The 18,882-nt window shown below is 32.4% G+C and overlaps 1 protein-coding gene across 12 annotated transcripts in view; it reads left to right on the forward strand.

Moving 5' to 3' along the window:
* LOC126705379 (disease resistance protein RPV1-like) overlaps nucleotides 1-13,470 on the forward strand; it is a 52,286-nt gene extending 38,816 nt beyond the window's left edge. Inside the window, exons 1-14 of one of the 12 annotated variants that reach the window (XM_050404358.1) lie at nucleotides 3,771-4,084; nucleotides 4,335-4,765; nucleotides 5,449-6,553; nucleotides 6,744-7,019; nucleotides 7,105-7,239; nucleotides 7,765-7,899; nucleotides 7,985-8,119; nucleotides 8,205-8,969; nucleotides 9,071-9,999; nucleotides 10,725-10,877; nucleotides 11,492-11,566; nucleotides 12,026-12,205; nucleotides 12,312-12,439; nucleotides 13,323-13,470. In XM_050404358.1, coding sequence (XP_050260315.1) covers nucleotides 4,341-4,765; nucleotides 5,449-6,553; nucleotides 6,744-7,019; nucleotides 7,105-7,239; nucleotides 7,765-7,899; nucleotides 7,985-8,119; nucleotides 8,205-8,969; nucleotides 9,071-9,898 — 3,804 coding nt within the window. In that variant the 5' untranslated portion in view covers nucleotides 3,771-4,084; nucleotides 4,335-4,340 and the 3' untranslated portion in view covers nucleotides 9,899-9,999; nucleotides 10,725-10,877; nucleotides 11,492-11,566; ... (1 more) ...; nucleotides 12,312-12,439; nucleotides 13,323-13,470. Of the gene's footprint in view, nucleotides 1-3,770; nucleotides 4,085-4,334; nucleotides 4,766-5,448; nucleotides 6,554-6,743; nucleotides 7,020-7,104; nucleotides 7,240-7,324; nucleotides 7,460-7,764; nucleotides 7,900-7,984; nucleotides 8,120-8,204; nucleotides 8,970-9,070; nucleotides 10,000-10,724; nucleotides 10,878-11,491; nucleotides 11,567-12,025; nucleotides 12,206-12,311; nucleotides 12,440-13,309 lie in introns of those variants that run through there. The other 11 variants (XM_050404357.1, XM_050404364.1, XM_050404361.1 and 8 more) reach the window with 11 other exon arrangements.
* The last annotated feature ends 5,412 nt before the right edge of the window (nucleotides 13,471-18,882 follow it).

The following is an 18,882-nucleotide window of genomic DNA, read 5'->3' on the forward strand; positions in this document are numbered from 1 at the left end:
TTTAACTAAAATTTGAAAAAGATATAGTTTGTAGCATTGATAATAAAACTAATGTAATAATTTCAAAATATAAAAACTCATAGAAGAAAATTGTAAAATTTTATATATTTACATATTTTTTTTCCTTTAAATATATGAAATTATCTTTTTTTTTTAAATATTTTTCATAATTAAGTTTCTTAATGATCACCCTAACAAAAAATTCTTGAAACCCTATTGCTAAAGACCACTACACTTGCATCACTTTATTTATTTATTTTTTACATAGTCAAACAGAAGGTGAATGCTCAGTGACCTTTCTAAAACAAAAAGTCATTGTTTTGCAATTTCTATTTAACTCCTTAGGAAATTCTAAAACAAAAGGTCATTGTTTCGCATTGTTTCTACTTAACTTTTGAAACAAAAAGTCATTAAAATAAGTTGAATAGTAAAATAAGTTGGCAATGGAATCTATGAATAATACGAAAAAACGCAGTGTGACCTATGAATAGTAACAAAAATAAGTTGAATAGTAAAATAAGTTGGCAAAAATAATCCATGCCAAACGCACGCTTATTATGTGTCTGTTTGAGATCCGTTTATTTTGCTGAAATTGAAAACTTTTTACTGAAAGTGAGGACCCATGAATAGTACTAAAAAGTGCAATAAGGTCCATGAATTGTAGCAAAAATAAGCTGGCTCTTTAAGCTTGAGCCAAACGCACACTTATTATACATGGATTTAAAATTGTTGGGAAAAATTATATATAGCTGTGAATGAATTTCATCAAGCACAACCACACAAGAACACTAAGATTTACTTGGAAATCCTTTCTCTTTGAAGAAAAAACCACATGACAAATTTCGAATAATTTCACTATATTAAATAGAATTTACAACATTGAGAGATGCAACTTAAACAAAGAAAAAACTCTCTTTTTCTTTTCACTCATTGCTCTATTCTTCACTGAGTATCTCTCACAATTTTCTCTTACTCTCTATAATTCTCTTATCTTTTGCTTACTCTCAGTCACGCAGTTCTTCAAGACTGCACCGTTCTTAGTCTCACTTGCTTGAGAAATTATATAGTCATCCGATGGACCACATTACTTGTCTACCATTCCACTAAAAGACTTCCACTTACTTAAAATTCCTGAGTCAATAATAAGTTTCTGTTTTAAACAAATTCTAACTCAGCTATTTTAAGTAAGTAAGAGTTTTTTAGTGGAATGGTGAACTACGTCACTTGTCCACAATAATAACCTTATAATTTTTCCAGTAGCTGTAAAAATTATACAGTCTTTTAATGAATCACGTTATTTATCCACCATTCCATAAAAAGAACTCTCACTTATTTAATATTTAATCAATTTCTGTATAAAAAAATTTTCTAACTCAAATTTTAAACACGTAGAACTTTTTTAATGAAATGATGTGTCCACGCGATTACTTTATAATTTCTCTAGTCGCTGGGACTTGTCCTCTTCACCCGTCTTTGGCCGAATGGCCTTACTTTATATTTCATCATCTTTTCCTTATTTTCTTCCTTTCACACTCTTAGCATCAAATCACAATAAATACTTCTCACTTTCCTTCTTTTCTTCTTTTTCCCCCTCAGCGTATCCAACACGCCTAAGTCACTGCCCAATAAGAAAATAGGCTGACTTTTGTGGCTTGTCCGACAATTCTTTAATGAGGTGTTTTATCAAGTGTGGGCTGGAGCCTAAGTGTTATGATGCACCCAACAAAAATGACCATGTGTTAGATGTCATTCGAATTTATAGGGCCCGTAGCCTCTTTTAAGCAATTTTTTTTGAGCATTTTAAACATACTTACATACTTTTTAACACACTTTATCAGTCACACGTATATTAAAAACACCCAAACAAAAACAACATTACTCATGTTCTTCTGCCAAACACCCCATAATATCTCAAATGATTTTTTAATTAAAAAATAACAAAATCTCCAAACTCTTATCACAATGTGTGATTAAATTTATATCAAATAATTTACATTAACAATTGTTCTTCAAATTTATTCATTTTAAATATTCAAAACCAAAAACAACCATGAATCAGTTATGAAAGGTCCCTAAAGACCAAGGATGGCTCCATGTTGAAGGTAGGGTGGTCACAAGACCACCCTGACTTGGAAAAGTAATAATAATTATATATATAAATTTTAAAAATTTTATGAGTTGTCTATCCTTAAAAAAATGTTGTGACCACTTTAAATTTTTTTAGGTCCAACAAAATTAAACTTTGGTTATCTTAATAATATATTAGGTCCTTTTAAACAGAAAGAAAAAACCTAAAAAAAATTTAACTAAAATTTGAAGAAGATATAGTTTATAGCATTGATAATAAAACTAATTTCAAAATATAAAAACTCATAAAAGGAAATTGTAAAATTTTATGTATTTGCGTTTGTTTTTTTTTTTTTTTTTCTTTTCAATATATGAAATTATCTTTTTATTATATTTTTTATAATTAAGTTTCTTAATGACTACCCTAAAAAAAATTCTTGAAGTACCGCTACTAAAGACCACTACACTTGCATCACTTTATTTATTTATTTTTTACATAGTCAAACAGAAGGTGAATGCTCAGTGACCTTTCTAAAACAAAAAGTCATTGTTTTGCAATTTCTACTTAACTCCTTAGGAAATTCTAAAACAAAAAGTCATTGTTTTTCATTGTTTTGCAATTTCTACTTAACTTCTCAGGAAATTCTAAAACAAAAGGTCATTGTTTTGCATTTTTTCTACTCAACTTCTTAGAAAAGTCTAAAACAAAAAGTCATTGTTTTGCAATTTCTACTTAACTTCTTAGGAAATTCTAAAACAAAATGTCATTGTTTTGCATTGTTTCTACTTAACTTCTTAGAAAAGTCTAAAACAAGAAGTCATTGTTTTGCAATTTCTACTTAACTTCTTAGGAAATTCTAAAACAAAAAGCCATTGTTTTGCATTGTTTCTTTAAGTTTTATTGAAATTTTGCAAGCACGAGAATGTAATAAGTACATGTAATTCAGATGCTAGATTTTTAAAATTTACTCTTAATATAAAGACATATAAAAAATTTGAAGAGTTTTTTTTCAAATTAGTTTTGAGAGAATCTTTGTTAAAAAATAATCGATACTCTATGAAAAAAAAAAAAAAACTAGAATCATTAACAATTGACACTCTATCTTCTATATATTTGTTAATATAAATAATACTAGAGATATAAACTATTTTACAAAAAAATTAATAAATTGTTGATGTGATAATTGATTATTGGTAAATGAAAAAGTGATATTAATAGTAAATCTAGACAAAATCAGTAAAAGATTAACCACTTTAACATTTTATAAAAATATTATAAAATAATTTGTGAGTCTAGAATTAATCTTATTAATATTATTAAAAATAAAAAATCAATTAATAATTATGCCAAAACTTTTCAATCTTAAACCCAACTAATTTATCTCACCTTCCAACTTTCCAATCAAAACCTTCGTACACGCGAGAGTGAAATGTGATGGATCAAATCAACTTTAACTTGTTGGAAGGAAAGTTGAAACCGCGTGGGACCGTTGGTTGGAAAGATTGCACCACGGAAACTTCGAGGAAGAGGTAGTCTAAAACTACTTTTTTTTCTTTTTCTATTGAATAAACACGGTGAGTCAAATACACAAAAAGACACTGGTTTGCAATTTTCTACTTAACTTCTTAGGAAAACTGAAGACGCGTAGGAATTTCTCTGCTATAAAGGCTCCTTTTCAAGGCCTTTCCTATTCCCATTCAACCTGAGCGTTCCATTCAAATTGCTATTTTTCACCATCGCCGACCCGATTCATCGTCCTTCTCGCCCATTTTCGAAGCCCAGTTCCGTTCATCCATCATCCATCATCCATCATCCTCACCGTCGACCCCACACACCATCGCCGACCCGATTCCTCATCCTCCTCCCCCATCTTCCAGGTCCAGCTCCGTTCATCCATCATCCTCACCGAAGCTCTCTGCTCTGCTCAATAAGCCATCGCCGACCCACGCAAGCCACGCCCCATCGCCGAGCTGTTACCGACCCAAACCCCATCGCTGATCTTTCTCCACTCTACAGGTACTTTCTCTCAGCTTTTCCCTTTTTCTCAATTTGCATTTGGGTCTTTGTTTATGTTGTTGTCGATTTAAAGCCTCTTTTCCAAGGCCTTCATTCCTATTCCCCTTCCTAATTGTTCATTCAACCTGAGCGTTCCATTCAAATTGCTCTTTGTCAAAAGACACTTTTTTTTTTTTTGGGGTGTGGTTTACTCATCTCTTGTACTTCTCATTTCATCACATCTCTGATCTTTCCAATCTTCTCCTCATAGATCTTGATGGCAGCTTTCCCGACTGATGAGGGAGACTCCTTTTCTTCTTCCACTCACAAGTGGGACTATGATGTCTTCTTGAGTTTTAGAGGTAAAGATACTCGCCATGGTTTTACCGGCCATTTATATCAGGCTTTGTGTGACGGAGGTTTCAAGACCTTCTTTGATAATAAAGATCTCCAGAGAGGTGAAGAAATTTCAGCACAACGTATCAAAGCCATTAAATCATCAATGATTTCAATTATCATATTCTCTCAAAACTATGCATTTTCCACTTGGTGCCGTGAAGCACTTACCGAAATTCTTGAGTGTAAGAAAAATGGACAAAGAGTTTTACCAGTTTTTTACAAAGTGGATCCATCTGAAGTACGCAAGCTGGGAGGCAGTTTTAAATTAGCAGCTAGTTTGTCTGGATGGCATCATGAGGATGGGTATGTATCTAATCACTAATCTTGTGTCTTTTTATAGCTTTCAAACCTCCGATGGTTTTGTTATGACCACTAAATGCCAAATTACGAAAATATTTTATTATGATAATTTTTGCTACTACTATCTACTGAGGCACTAAGAGCACTGCTACTACTAAGGCATTGAAGGCCAACACAAATAGAAGGTTTATTTTTATATTTTTACTTGATAGGTAATTTACAAACACATCTAATGTGCTTTCATCCGATGATTTTACCATTCACCCACACTTATGAGAGAAGGAAGTGTGATTTAAATCAAGGCTCATCAGCTTAATAATTTGCAATTTTTCTTAATCATTTCATTTTCAGAGTATTATAAATGGGCTAGTGATGTAGGATGAAGGGGGAGGCAAGAGGCATGAGGCGAAGAACAAGAACAAGGGGTAGTGACACTGTTAGGGGGGGGGGGGGGAGAGAGAGAGAGAGAGAGAGAGAGAGAGAGAAGAAGAAGAAGAAAAAAAATGAACATTTAAGTCTCAAATTAATTATCGCCTTTAATCTATGACCATGAGTTACATGCACATTTACTTAATTTAAAAAATGTGTCCCTTGTAAGTCACAACTAACCATTTTGAATTTAGTTCATTTTTGTATTTATATTTCCAGCTATTCTAACTATGTTTCCTGTGCTCTACAATTGGCAGTTCTCCTGAATATAAGTGTATCAAAGGAATTATTAGAGTGGTATCAATTACCAAATTAAATCGCACAGAGTTATCTGTTGCTAGATATCCAACTGGAATAGATTCTCGCGCAGAAGTCATAGAAAGTCTTTTAGATATCAAGTCAAATGATGTTCGCATGGTTGGAATTCATGGCCTTGGAGGAATAGGAAAGACTACAATTGCAAAAGCTGTTTATAATAGAGTTGCTGATCTATTTGATGGAAGTAGCTTCCTAATGAATGTTAGAGAAAATTCAGGAACAGATAGTAGCATAATCAAACTACAAGAGCAACTTCTTTCTGAGATCTTAGGGAGCAAAGAATTAAAGGTGCACAGTACATCCAGAGGAATCAATGTGATCGAAGAAAGACTTTCGAGTAAAAAGATTCTTTTGATTCTTGATGATGTGGATAAATTGGGCCAAGTAGAAAATTTTCTTGGAAAATGTGATTGGCTTGATAAAGGAAGTAGAGTTATTATAACCACAAGAGATAGACGTGTGCTAGCCACTCTTGAAATTGATCCTTTAATCTACGAGGTTGAGCAATTGTATCAACATGAAGCTCTTCAACTCTTTAGTAAGTGTGCCTTCAAAAAAGACGAACCTGAGGCAGATTATTTACTACTTACAAATCAATTCATAAGTTATGCCAGTGGCCTTCCATTAGCTCTAGAATTTATAGGTTATAATTTACGTGCAAGAAAAAACATTTGCCAATGGGAAAATGAATTAGAAAAGTATAAGAATATTCCAAACAAAGAAATTCAAAATATACTAAAAGTAAGTTTTGATGGATTGGACAAAACTGAAAAGGATATCTTCCTCGATATTGCATGTTTCTTCAAAGGATGGTCCAAAAATTATGTTGTGGATATCTTAGCTACCTGCAATTTATATCCGGATTCTGGTATTTCAAATCTTATTGATAAGTGTCTCATAAGGGTTGAATCTGACGAGTTATGGATGCATGACTTGATACAACAAATGGGTAGAGAAATTGTTCGACAAGAATCAAATGTGCTTGGAAAACGTACAAGGCTATGGTGTTATGATGATGGTTTAGAAGTTCTTACAGAAAATACGGTATAACTTCTTTTTCTTCACTTCTTTTTAAAGCAAAAAAAAAAAAAAAAATCAATTTTTTCTTTTTTCTTTTTAATGTTCAGAAAAATATAAGTTCATCATTAACTTATTTTGTTTAAAATATCAAACTGTTATGATGTTGACAAATTCTAGTGTGCAATGTGTTCCTCCCAATGCTCTATCCAAACAGGGTTCAGATGAAATTCGAGGCATAATTTTGTGCTCTGATGAACCAACAAAGGTTACATTGGCAGCTAACGCTTTCAAAAGGATGGGAAATCTCAAATATCTTATAGTTCATAATGTGCACATTTGTAAAAAACTTAAATTTCTCCCGAACGGATTAAGGATTCTTGATTGGCCTAATTATCCTTTTCCATTACCATCCAATTTTTGTCCTCAAAAACTTTTTGAACTCAAGATGCCATGTAGTAGTCGAATTCGATTAGAGACGTTATTTAAGCAGGTATGGTTATCTTTAAAAATTATGTTCAAAATTTCTTAATTTAAAGTTTGTTGAACATAATTTTTTATTTTTTATTTTTCTACAGGAGTCTCAATTCCCGAATTTGAAACGTATCAACTTCTATAAATGTGTGTCTATTACAAAAGTACCTAATTTATGCGCCCCAAAATTAGAGGAATTGGACCTTTCATATTGCAAAAATTTAGTTGAATGTCAGCAGGTATGGTTTTCTTTAAAAATTATGTTCAAAATTTCTTAATTTAAAGTTTGTCGAACATAATTTTTTATTTTTTATTTTTCTACAGGAGTCTCAATTCCCGAATTTGAAACGTATCAACTTCTATAAATGTGTGTCTATTACAAAAGTACCTAATTTATGCGCCCCAAAATTAGAGGAATTGGACCTTTCATATTGCAAAAATTTAGTTGAATGTCAGCAGGTATGGTTTTCTTTAAAAATTATGTTCAAAATTTCTTAATTTAAAGTTTGTTGAACATAATTTTTTATTTTTTATTTTTCTACAGGAGTCTCAATTCCAGAATTTGAAACGTATCAAATTCTATAAATGTGGGTCTATTACAAAAGTACCTAATTTATGCGCCCCAAAATTAGGGGAATTGGACTTTTCATATTGCAAAAATTTAGTTGAATGTCATCAGGTATGGTTTCCTTTAAAAATTATGTTCAAAATTTCTTAATTTAAAGTTTGTTGAACATAATTTTTTATTTTTTATTTTTCTACAGGAGTCTCAATTCCAGAATTTGAAATGTATCAACTTCTATAAATGTGCGTCTATTACAAAAGTACCTAATTTATGCGCCCCAAAATTAGAGGAATTGGACTTTTCATATTGCAAAAATTTAGTTGAATGTCATCAGGTATGGTTTTCTTTAAAAATTATGTTCAAAATTTCTTAATTTAAAGTTTGTTGAACATAATTTTTTGTTTTTTATTTTTCTACAGGAGTCTCAATTCCAGAATTTGAAACGTATCAACTTCTATAAATGTGTGTCTATTACAAAAGTACCTAATTTATGCGCCCCAAAATTAGAGGAATTGGACCTTTCATATTGCAAAAATTTAGTTGAATGTCAGCAGGTATGGTTTTCTTTAAAAATTATGTTCAAAATTTCTTAATTTAAAGTTTGTTGAACATAATTTTTTATTTTTTATTTTTCTACAGGAGCCTCAATTCCAGAATTTGAAACGTATCAACTTCTATAAATGTGTGTCTATTACAAAAGTACCTAATTTATGCGCCCCAAAATTAGAGGAATTGGACCTTTCATATTGCAAAAATTTAGTTGAATGTCACAAGTCCATTGGATATCTTGAGAAGCTTCAAAAATTGCATCTTTTAGGTTGTGAAAAACTTCAAAATCTTCCAAGCGATCTCATGTGGAAATCTCTCGACACTTTGAATATTTTTTCCTGCACAAGTCTTGATTTTTTTCCTTTCCTCTTCAACGAATGGCCTTTCACTTGGTATAAGGAAATGAAGTGGTTTCATGGTTTATATAGCTATTGCTGTAAAAATGTTGTGGATCTTGAAGATATCATCTATAAATTACCACCGTCTAAGATATTATGTATATATGCTGGCAAATCGAGACCCTGGTGTGGACGTGGTACTTTTATAAAGTCATATGCGTTTCTAGATCTAAGCAACGTTCAAAATCTAGATCTGAGTAATGTTGGAAATCTAATTGAATTAGATTTTTTAATGAAGTTTGATTACTTTCCTGTATTGGAACATTTATACTTAAATGAAATCAATATTATTACCATTCCGGAAAGCATCACTAAGTTCACTAGATTAAAGACAATTGGAATAAAATGTTGTAAGTATCTTCGGGAAATTCCAAGGCTTCCACTATCTATAAGAGGAGTGTATATACTAAACTCCCATTCGATACATCCACAGTCATCAAATAGATTGTTCAATCAGGTGTGTCTCTCTCTCTTTCATTCAATGTTATATAGAAACACCCTTTTTACCTTCTCGAAAATACATTATTAAATTTGTTTGAATTTTATTATTGCAAACAGTTTGGAGAATTTTGCCTACCACAACAAAATCAATCTGATTGCGAGGATTATGAACTTATACTACCTGGATCAGAGATTCCAAAGTGGTTCAATCATCAAAGTGTTGGAAATTCCATTTCATTCTGGGTCGGTCCTGATTGTGATTATCTAAAATTTGCTTATTGTGTTGTTTTGGAACCGAATGAATGGAATGCTACTGTTCAAGTCTCCTTGAAATTTAATGGTATAAAGTTGATTTATTGGACTCCTCCAAGAATCAAACGGATTACGAATATGACTTGTAATCATGTATGCTTTTTTAAGGTACTTGCTCGTCCTTGGTCAAGGTGCGGAAATTTTAATATATCTAAGCGGGGATGCGTGGATGTTGAATTTGGAAGTTTATCTCATATCCTAAGGTGTGGGGTCCATGCTGAATGCATCTGTCCTCTTGTTCAACATTCTTTTTCAAACATTGTCATGCCTTCCCCCCACCTCTTAAACTCTTGTTTGGAGCTTTCACATTCGAATTCAATGGAAACAACATATAATGATTTTGACTCACCTTTGGAGGGCTCTCATGATGATGGATGTGATTCGAGTTTGTCACTGTGCACTTCTCCCATGGGAAGAAATTATCTGCCTCCTCAGCCTCAAGTCACTGTCCCTGATGACACTAGCCACATTTCTTTGCCAAAATTACGCTTGGGTCTGCCAGGTTTGGGAGTTGGCTTAACTGCTAGTGAGGGGTTTCATTTGGGTTCTTCTTCAATGGCCCATAACTTTGTCAGTGATGATGATTCTGACTTCAATTTGTATTCTCCATTGAAGAAAATGAGAAAATCTTGATCGAACTTGGGAGAAGATATACGCCTCCATCTAAAAAAGAACCTTGAAACAATTTTCTTCTTCATGGTTCTCATTCCATTTCTTTAGCATTTGATGCCAAGGTATGTCTCTTTTTTTTTAGTTGCATTGTTTCATTTGCATCTTTGGATGCTCATTCATTGGATTGGGTACCAACATAATTTGAATAGAAACTAACCCAAAGAAAATGCAAAATAGATGAAAGAAATTATGAAAAACCTATTTCAATTTTTAGACAAATTACAAAAACAAGCAGTTACGTGTTCATTGCATAATCTCTCTCTGATAATGAAGCTACTCATACTTCTTGATTTATTAAAATTTTGAGTTTTATTCCATTTCTCCATTGTTAGCTTAATATGCGAGTATTAGGATTTTTGTCTATTAGTTTATTACTAGCTAGCACCAATTCTGAAAATTCAAACTTCAGTTGGCACGACCTTATATGCTTATGCCATCGTTAATTTCATAGAGCAGGAGGTTTTGAAATGGATTTGACTTTGCCAATAGTCGTAGTTTCAAGGTCCTTTGAACACACCATTACATTTTAAATGCTTTGTTTTTTAAATTGTTGCTGATAGTATATATTGTCTCAAATTACATAATCTTGTCAAAATGTTGGGAATTATTTGTGGATTTTTGATATTATAGCTTGTTTGTTATTGATGATTTCTTCCTCCACTATGGTTGGTATTGATGTTACCAAAGATCTAATCTTTCAGAAGGTATATATGTTGCTTACATTTATAATAATTATGAGTTCTTCAAATCTGTTTTTAGATGCTTACAATACATTAATGTTTTATAGGAGAGCCTTACTCAGGATTATGATTCCAAGTATTGAAGGCAAATGTACATCCTCGAGAATAGGACTCCTAGCTTCTGTACAAGTATTGCTGGAACAAGTTGGGGAACTGAAAAAATTTTGGATGACATGAAAAAATGTGGCCACGGTGTTCAGGTTTGGTTATCAATATGCACTCAAAATATAGACTACTAGTTTTATTTAAAGAAAAATAATTATAAAAAAGAACCCTGCAGTCTTCTACAATTCTGTTTTTGATTGGATCCTTACTTGAAGATAACCGTATAAGAATATTCAAAATTAATAAGCTTTGGCTTGACAAATCATTACCTTGAGTATGTAAAAGGTGCTAATGATTTTGAAATTAGTGAGCTCTTAATCATATCTGACCTGCTAAAAGTATCTTATCATGCTAGTGAAGATCATAATTCTAATGTTATTATGAATTCATTTAGTTTTTACGTTACTTTTATGTCCAAAATTTGTCATAAAATTTAAAATACCAAGTGCACTAACTTTTTGCTAAACATATTAATACATACTCTCAAGATCTTGAACACAATTAGCGCATAATGCATAACAAACTTAAGACTGTAAAATGCGTAGAAGAGGTATGTTAAATAGGTTTCTTTTTCCTCTAGCAAAAAGAAATTATGTAGGATTTGAATGTACAAATTCTAAGAAAAAATTGTATATACAAGGTTCTTTTATACAAATAAAGCTGCGTATGGGAGTGACTAATTCTTGATGTATATCTTTTTATAAAATAGATTATCCAGCACCATGATTTTTTCCTGGATGACTGTCTTGGGGAATATTTGCTTCTTTTTCCTAAATTATTGAAGGTTAGTACTATTTTTTATTAGCAAAGCTCAAGTGAAATTCTTGTTTCATTTTGAATTAACTGGTAAGATGATTGATGAATATTATGCATTTATAACTACTTATTCTCATGTTTGGCCCCTGAAAATTTTCAAAGAGCACAAATAAAAGTTAAGGAGTTGTAGTGTAGAAGAAATCATGCTGTACATTTTCTTTGTATTCAAGCCATTTAAAGACCTTAATTTGTTCCTGATATTATTATAAACTACTGATATCTTTGACTTGAGATGTCAGTTTATCAAAATCTGTAATTTTCATTTGAAAATGGAAGTAATCCAATAATCACTGGGCACCACTAGTAAAGATTGTTGTTGAAAAAGAGGAAGACAGTTAATTGTTATGATGATATTAAGAACTTGATTTCCAATTTTTATTGGTTATCTTTGGGGTTTATTCTTAATAGTTAGATTTTTCAAATGCAGAAGGTGGAAAAGCTGAAATTGATGTGCCTATAGTTTGTAGCAGCAACTTAGTGATTGATATCATTTATCCTTGAGATTCTCAAGCTAGAAGAATTGTTGGATGGTTTAGTTGGGAATTCAAAAACTCCATCAAGGGCAGTCAATTTACTCCCAAAAGATCTAAGATCCTATTTCTATTTTGTAAGTGAAGTGACACATAGGCATCATAGTTTCTCTATTTGTATGTGATTCCATTGTGTATGTGTGTCTCTCTCTCTCTCATTCACACTTTTTGTGGCAAATTCAGGAGGGAATTTAATGTTGAACTTGAGAGCAACATTAAAAATGGAAATAGTGGCATCTTTGGATTGGGGCTTCTCCTAATAGGGATTTCAAAATTTCTGAGGATGAAATAACATAATTTTTGGGCGATTGGTAGGGTTCTTTAGGTTGGTGTCGGATAATTTATTGAAATTTGAGCTCAATTTTAGCAATAATTCACTACTTTTGGTTTGTTTCTTTGGAATCAAGTGTGAATTAACCAAACAATGAAATTTGTGATAAATAGGATTTTAAATCATGGGAGTTTAAATTCCTTCATTTGTTAATTTCCATGTAAATAGCAAGGTTCCAAAAGCAAAATATCTATTTCTATTCCATGTAAATTAACCAAATATGCTTTTGATTTTGTGTCAAAAGAAATTCTTGAACCTGATTTGAGGGGGTGAAGACCCAACTACAAAAGATAAAAGCCCAGGTCAAGAGCCATTAAGCACCCTGGAGAAGAGTATGTGCCACAATGCACTGAACATCTAACTAGGAGCCATTATCTATTTCTTCTATAAATAATATTACAAGAACTTTGGTTTTGTTACTTTGTTGGTAAGCTAAGGACTTTTTGAATTTTAGGGGAGAAGGGCATAAAATTAGATAGGTGGCATGAGCTGCTTCTCTTTGTAGTTTTTTATTTTCCCATCTCTGCACAGTGCATATTTTGAGTGAAAAGTACGAGGAATAGCAACTGGTTATGTGAGATTCATTTGTGACATGTTCATCATTTGAGTGTTTATATAAATTTTTTCTTTAACCCAATGTTTAATTGGTATCTATATTATTGGGGTGGATTTCAGGGGTGAAAACACTTTCCTTAAAAAATGAACCTGGGATACTAAGTCATAATGGTGGTTTTGTTTATGTTTCTGTGTGGTGAAAGTATGAGATTCAAAATCAATCTGTACAGTGGCTCAGTGCCTAGAGTTTCATACTTTTTTCCCCTCATTTTTTATATTGTGTTGGCTTGAGAAGGAGTGTGTAGCAGTTCAACCTGAGCAAAGTGCAAGTCAATTTGTTTCAAGCAACAGTGCCAACACAGAAAATTTAAGCAGCACAAGTAGGCCAGGGTTGATTGAAAATGAGGACAGGCTTCCTGGAGCTGTGCTGCTTGCAAGGGCTAGGCTTCTGGAGAGGTTCAGAGGGGTGCCTCTTTCTGCAAACAAGTCAGTGCTTACTGTGATATGCAATTTGGAATTTTCCAAGGGTGAGTCTGGACATTACATGAAAATTATTATCTATTTTATGTCATCAATAATATGTTTATGCCAAAATTGTCATGACACATCTGTACAATACCAAGATTGACTGCCACCAATGCTTTTGATGGTGAAGTTATGAATGTATTGAATCGATCAATCTGATACCATATTTTCATGTCTGATGATGGATCCATTTTTCTTCTCTGACTCCACTTTTAGATGGACCTCTATGTGTAAAAACTGGGTTATAGTGAGTCAGTGACCCATTTAATCCTTATGGAATGGCCAGAAAAATCTTCAACTTTCCTGCAGTTAATTATCCTCTTCATGATGTCCATAATTTAAATTTCTTATGACAAAAGTATTTATGACTGGAGGAATTGCATAGTGTGTGTGTTTGTATGTTGGATTGTATTGACAGCCCTATACTGTTAAGGGATGTTTAGCATATCACAAAACTAGGCCAACCAAGAACAACTTAACTGGTTTTAATTTTTTTTAGTTCAAAGAACTGGTTCAAAATGGGACGCAATATGTTCCTTTAGAAAACTAGTTTTAACTTTGGTTCTTTCAAATATACATTCTCTCCAAATTCAAGTTCTGAAAATTTTGATGTTTTCATATGCATTTTCTCACCATAATCTAGTTTTAAATTAGGAAATTTTGCATACCTATTAAGTGAAACTGGTTTTGATATGATTCTAGACAGACTCGAAATAAAATAAACCAGTTCAGTTTTGTTCTTGGTTCCGCTTGTATTAGAACTGAACTAGTTCCATTGTTTGCCAAACGTCCCTTATTGTCTGAATTGGGTAGGTGGTTTGATGGGATGATCAAAGGGGAAGCTCCATTTGATCATGCCTGTTGGATTTGTGACAGACAATTAAGGTTGTGGCACATCATTTGAAAGGGTTTATCACTTTTTTCTTTTAATTAGATATGATTTTTTTTTATTATTATTTATTATTTATTATTTATTTTTTATGTGAGATTGATGTGACATGGTGACAACTGTCCTAATCCATGGAATTCCCTTTGGAATCCCCAGAGATCCGCACTTGAGCTCTTTTGTCATGATTACCGATTCTGTCTTTATGAAATTTTAAATTGAAATCAAAGTGCAATTAGGCATCATTTGTGATCCTAACTTTGGGGACACACTAGAATTTGGCTTTGGTTTCCCCTTTGGAGGAATTGAACTTGGTTTAGTAATTGCAATGGCTAATTATACTGGTTCTCACCACCGGGTTCTATTATGAAGCTCAGTAAACATGTTGCCCACTTACCAGAGAGTAGTATATTCCATCAATCTCATTTTATGACTTAATATTAATAGGGCAGCAATTCTGGCAGTTGGGGCAAGACACCGTAATTTATTATTGTGGCAAAATTCTCCTAATATATTTTATTTATTTTAGTAAGTGCTGAATTCTATGCTATTTATTCATCAAACGTCTTCGGCTTATTTTAATGGATGGCTTCTTCAATCATTGTGTTTCTCATCCAATTTTGATTTTTGTCAAATTTTTCTTGGGCTTCCGTTATCTTTATGATTTTTCCAGTATCTTGAACCTGTTAAGTATTTTCATATCATTAGTCATTTGCTGTGAATTTCTGCTGCGGATACTACTGACATCATCCTCACTACTGCTGATGCTGTTTGTGCTACCATAGATATCGTTTGTTCCAACCTGCACAAGTTATTATGGTCTAGACTAGTTGTCAAAATATTCTGAATGTGAAGATCTTTCTTCCCTTGTCCTTGAATCAAAATAATAGTCTCCTGTTTGGTTTTGCTTTATAATTTAGGGGAAGTGGGAGACCTTTGTGACTTTGTCAGACCGCCCTGAATTAACGCTTGTTGATGATCGAGACTAGCGTACTCAAGCATCAGCAGGCCAGTCAGCTGGAGGCTCAAGCATTACTAGCCCGACCTCTCAAATCTAGAGGCTACAATTATTGTAAAAACCAAAGAAGAAGCCACCTGGTCTCAGTCAGGAGGCTCTAAATTGTTTGCACCTGGAGGTATCAAGAGCTTCACAGGTTTGTAGTTTATGTCTGGAGACATTTGTGAAGGGAGATGAGCTTATACGCTTGCCATGTTCCCATAGCTTCCACTCTGCCTGATTGGATCCCTGGCTTCGAACTTGTGGTGACTGCCCATATTGTTGTAGAACTATAACTATAGTAACAAGTCACAACAAAGCATCAAAGAGTAAGAATTTTTTTACTAGAAATGGTTTTGTAATCTGGGTTTTCCTACACGTGTGAAAGTTTTGGCACTGACCAAATTATTATTTTTAATTTGTAATTGTGTGCATATGTAATTATTGTATCTCCTGCTCTATTGTACACAAACGAGAAAATCTGGCCTCATTGTATTTCTTAATTGTTATTTTGAAATTTGTTGAATATGTGTTGTCTATGTTTTACTGTTTTAGATTACCTTTTAACCTCTCTTCTTTATTCGGGCAATTTAGGGGGTGTTTGGTAGTGTATTTTGAACAACAGTTTTCAGTGTTTAAACAACATTATACGTATTTTTACACATTTTTTTATCCACACATTTTTTAAAAATACAAACAATGTTACTAGAACAACATTACCAAACGGTCCTTCGAATGTATTGATAGTCAAAGCCCACAAAGCCTATGAATGATGTTGGAAAGACCCAACAAGTAGTACTGCGGCCCAAAGCTTGCACATCTACTTATATATATATATATATATATATATATATATATATATTTATTTATTTATATGAAAATAAAATAACATAAATTAATAATGCTTTTAATTTTTTAGTTTTTGATAAAGTAAAAAAATGATTTTAACTTGAACATAATAGAATAGACTAATCCAATGAAAGGAGAAGAGAGCAATTATTCAACTTATGCTTTGGTCCTTGTTCTATTTTTCATTTTAACCATTGCCAAAACAATAGTATAAACTAGAGAAATAATTTTTAAATATAGTTACTTCAGGTTTCAGGGAAAAGCTCAATTTAGAGTGTCAATTGGTCCTTTGTAAGGACGTCACAGTGTGGTTAAATGGCTCCAACAAAAAATTTAAAATTTGATTTTGGATCGATGATTGTGGTTAGAAGTTCCCATTAGAAATTTAAAATTTGATTTTAGATTAGTGATATTAGGTAGAATTTGAACATAAATCTTTTATTTGAGAAAAAAAAAAAAACTTTATCATTTAAGTAAATTAGAACCCACAAATTAATTTGAATTGATTATAAAAATAAGAAATTCACCAATTACCTAGCATCAATTTTTGGGTACATTTTTTTTTTTGGTTAAATTTTAGTATAATAATAATAATGAACAAAGTTCATCTGTAAACTAGTTTGAAGAAAAATTCTTCAGGCTTCTCATATATATATATATATATTTGTGAATTTTGAAAAGTTAATAGTTGAATTTCATGTTCTTTATGTTCTTAATATGCATATTAAATTTCATTCAAATCAAATATTCTTTACTATTCTATCTATAAACTTATTTTTTTATACACAATTTTAGATCTCAAAAACTTGAAATTTTAACCTTTTTTTTTAATGACATAACAATTAATTTTTTATTTTACTGAAATTTTGCAATCATGGAGAATATAATAAGCACATGTAATCCAAATGCTAGATTTTTAAAATTCACACTTAATATAAAAACATATAAAAAATTTGAAATGTTTCTTTCCAAACTAGTTTTGAGAAAATCTTTGTTAAAAAATAATTGATACTCTAAAAAAAAAAAAACTAGAATCATTGGCATTTGATACTCTATCTTCTATATATTTGTTAATATGAATAATACTTGTAAGGTCGATTTTAATCAACCATTTTGTTGGTTTTATTCCGTGTTAATTTGCTTGTAATTCAGCATTTAGAAACCTTTTATTTAGGTGGGAATCATGTAAGGGTAGTGTATGAGAAAGTGTGAATAAAAGCTCAAGAGTGTGCAACTCAGTAGAGCCTCGCGACTGGCTCACGGCTTGCAAGTTGCCAAAAGAGGCACATGTGTGAAGCATGTAAAGAAGCTGAAGAGTCACGCCAGCTGTTGCATTACAAGATAAAACTTCCAACTGGCCAGGCCGTTATCTCGCGACTCAGACTTGCGACTAAGTCAAGTCATAAGGCCAAGTTGCCAATTCACTCTGTTTGGGAAAAACTGACCTTTTGTATTTCAAACGCACACCAGTATAAATACCCCTTATACCCACATATTGTAGTGAGTTTCCAGAGAAAATTTTGAGAGAGAAACTCTAGAGAAAAACAAGATTGACTCATCTACAATCTTCATCTTTGTTTCTCCAAAATCCTCTACTCTCACCTTCTCCATTGTTACATCCTTGAAATGTACATTTAGCCAAATCTGTTTCTCACCATACCTATATTTGTGAGAAGATTATTTGGTGCTTGGGAAGAATTAGGAAGGGACCAATTGATATTGGTTGATGCTATGGGCTATAGCGGGATCCGGTAAGCTAGAGAAGACAAAGGTTCGGCGTAACCTCGTTGGAGCAAGAAGCTTGGAAGGCTTAGGTACACTGGGTAGATTAGGCTTGGAGGGTCTTCTACTGTTCATGTATCCCAATTTCATTATTTAGTGGATTATTGACCGCTTGGAGGGCGGTGGAGAGGTTTACGTCGAGGACTTCGGTTTCTTCTTCGATAACACATCGCTGTGTTGTTTTTGTGTTTACATCTCTCTTCCCTTAATTTTCGCCATTTAATTTCTACTATGGTTGTGATTTTATTTGGTTTAGATTGTTTTATCAGTTTTGTTTTAGCTTATTTTCATATTTCGCACATACATTGTTTGATAATAAGCTTGAATTGATAATTTGCAATTTAGGGGTCTAAACGTTCAAGGTGTTTTACACACTATTTGAACATTCAATTGGTATCAGAGCGGGTACATTTGTTGTGGTTTAAATACTTAAGTGTGATCCTTGACCCCTTGTGTTTATTTGCCATGGACAGTGCTTTGTATGCCTTTATGCATGTTTTGGATGTTGATGAATGTAACATGCCACGTGTTTATGAAAATGCCTCTATGAGTGATAATCCTCATGATTGTGATACTATGTTACATGAATCCTTGGGTGTTGTTGATATTCCTAACATTAAACTCTTGAAGAAAAATGCTAAGAAGTTTCATAAGGATTTGAGCAAGTTATTTTGTGAAAAGGATGATTTGATTGCTAAGTTCAATGAATCCAATCAATTGGTTAAGGAATATAAGAAACTTGCTGAAAATTCTCTTGAAAAACTGAAAGAGTTTGAATGTTTGAATATGGACTTAGATGCTAAATTTGTTTTGTCTAACAAACTTGTTG

The sequence above is a fragment of the Quercus robur genome, chromosome 11, assembly GCF_932294415.1.
Source record: "Quercus robur chromosome 11, dhQueRobu3.1, whole genome shotgun sequence".
Taxonomy (NCBI): Eukaryota; Viridiplantae; Streptophyta; class Magnoliopsida; order Fagales; family Fagaceae; genus Quercus; species Quercus robur.